The sequence below is a fragment of the Tupaia chinensis genome, unplaced genomic scaffold, assembly GCF_000334495.1.
Source record: "Tupaia chinensis unplaced genomic scaffold, TupChi_1.0 Scaffold000527_1, whole genome shotgun sequence".
NCBI lineage: Eukaryota > Metazoa > Chordata > Mammalia > Scandentia > Tupaiidae > Tupaia > Tupaia belangeri.
The window spans coordinates 5,055,771-5,057,855 of NW_006160040.1; the positions used below are offsets into that span (position 1 = coordinate 5,055,771).

General features: G+C 36.9%; 1 protein-coding gene across 1 annotated transcript in view; it reads right to left on the reverse strand.

Annotated features, from left to right (window-relative positions):
* The window catches only part of AK9 (adenylate kinase 9), a 135,708-nt gene that overhangs the window by 24,863 nt on the left and 108,760 nt on the right, over positions 1 to 2,085 (reverse strand). The window contains exon 32 of the mRNA XM_006156985.2: positions 1,329 to 1,542. Coding sequence (XP_006157047.1) covers positions 1,329 to 1,542 — 214 coding nt within the window. The remainder of the gene's footprint in view (positions 1 to 1,328; positions 1,543 to 2,085) is intronic.

Genomic DNA, 2,085 nt, shown 5'->3' on the forward strand with positions numbered 1-2,085 from the left:
GCTGAACCCACTTTTTAAACTATTAATACAGTAGACTATATACATATATTGGTGTGTGTGTGTGCGTATTTTAATTTTTCTAGAAGTCCAGACCATAGACTGTATTTATCAATTATTTTAAATTGTTGGGTATGTGCACTTGCCAGAGAGAAACAGAAAGACAAAGAGAGAAAAAGGGGAGAAAGCATCCCCCGATGAAGCATGACCACACCACAACTTCTTCTCTTCCATCCCTCCTTCCTGTCATGCATTTGTGAGTGCCCGCACACACGCCTGTTGTGTTACTTGTCACCATTCGAACCATGGTAAGCCATGTGGGATCTGGCTCCCTTAACCACTGCATGATAGAGTCTGTCTATAAAGTCTTTTAATACTATTTTTATGCTAATACAATTTTAAAATACACTATTGTAGTTAGTTATGTGATATTTTATTTTTGATATTTGCCTAATGTTATAAATAATATTGGTTTATAATTTCTGATATTTGTTAGGTTTTGATATTAGGGTTATGTTCATTTAAAAGTGGATTTGCATTGTTCATGCCTTTGTAATTACTGTATAAATTCCTTAATAAAAAAGAAAATAGAAGCCAGCAGGTAGTATGATGATTGGGGCACTGGACTCCCACATGGACGATTGCGAAGTCCTGGACCTGGTGGCTTGCTTCCTCGCTTTCCCCCTCTATACACATGCTCTATAGCAAACTTAAAAATAATAAATAAAATAAATAGTTAAAAAAAAGAAAAGTCAATTGGGAAGCTGTCTTTCCCCTGCTATGAAAGATTTTACAAAAAGGGGAATTAGGTCCACAATTTTTAATTCTTTGAAAGTTTGATATAATTTTTCTCTAAAACCATTTGATTTGGGGCTACGCTGGAGTTGAATTATATTTTTGAATCCTATTTCCCGAATGGTTTGGTCTACTTAGATTTTCTGTTTCTTCTTTATTTTTTTTCAGTTGCCAGAGATTCACTGGTGAGAGGTGGTAGGGGTGGAGGAGGGGTGCGGGGAGGAGAGCATGTGCCCCAACGGGGTGTGGTCACCATGCAGTCTGCAGTCCTTTTTCCTCCATTTCTCCTTCCTGAAAGAGGCTTTGGGCACCCATGCACATGCATCGGGCGTTTTTTTTCAAGTCTCCAAGGCTGAAATTTGAACCCCAGTTAGACATGTCAGATCTGGCTTTCTACGCATAGCACTTAACCTCTGCACTACAGCCAGTTCTTCCATCTCTTTTACAGTTCATTTCGATAGTTTTATGAAGAAATTACACTAGTTTTCAGGGGGCCCTCTTATGCTTGAGAAAAATGAAGGCAAACACGTGCTCACCTGTAGTTTTCCCAGATTTTGGAGGCCCCACGATCGTAATCCTAATGGGCACAGTGGGCTTAGGTTTGGGTTGGCGAATATATTTGATTGGGTTCTTCATAAATTTTTCTTTAGTTCTCTTACTAGATAAAAAGTAAATATACTGACGATGGATTACAGGATAAACTGGATTCTCTGAATTTTCAACCGGCTTGATCGTCTCTCCTTCACTTAGCTGCAACACATACACAACTGAATCCATAAATTAGTTTTGATTTATACAGCATTTGCCTCAAATACATTTGAATAAAAAAACAATTTTTTAAATTAGAAAAGAAGCTTTCACACAGAATTTAAAAACTAGTTATAAGTGCATATTAATACTAAATAACTGTAAAAGTACAAATATGTTATACCCACATACGATCAATGTAATATTTCTTCTTTTTTTCAAGTTCGCTAAATTTATTTTTTAAATCATAAAATGTTTCTTGCAAAAGAGCATTACACTCTGCACATTGCTCTGGACATATGCCAAGGACATGTGGACTATTGTCACCTTTTCTTCCTGTCCCACCTGGAAACGTTACAGTGACCACAAAGCAAGGTGTTCACAATAATTACATGGGGGGGATTTTTCTTTTCAATCACCAACAATGAACAAAAATAAAATTCATTCACTCTGCTGCTGTTTCAAAATTTCAATGTTAGTTTTTGCACACCCTTCCCCTCCCCCAGCCCTGTTTATAAGGAACTAAAACATTACATCTAGTGAACA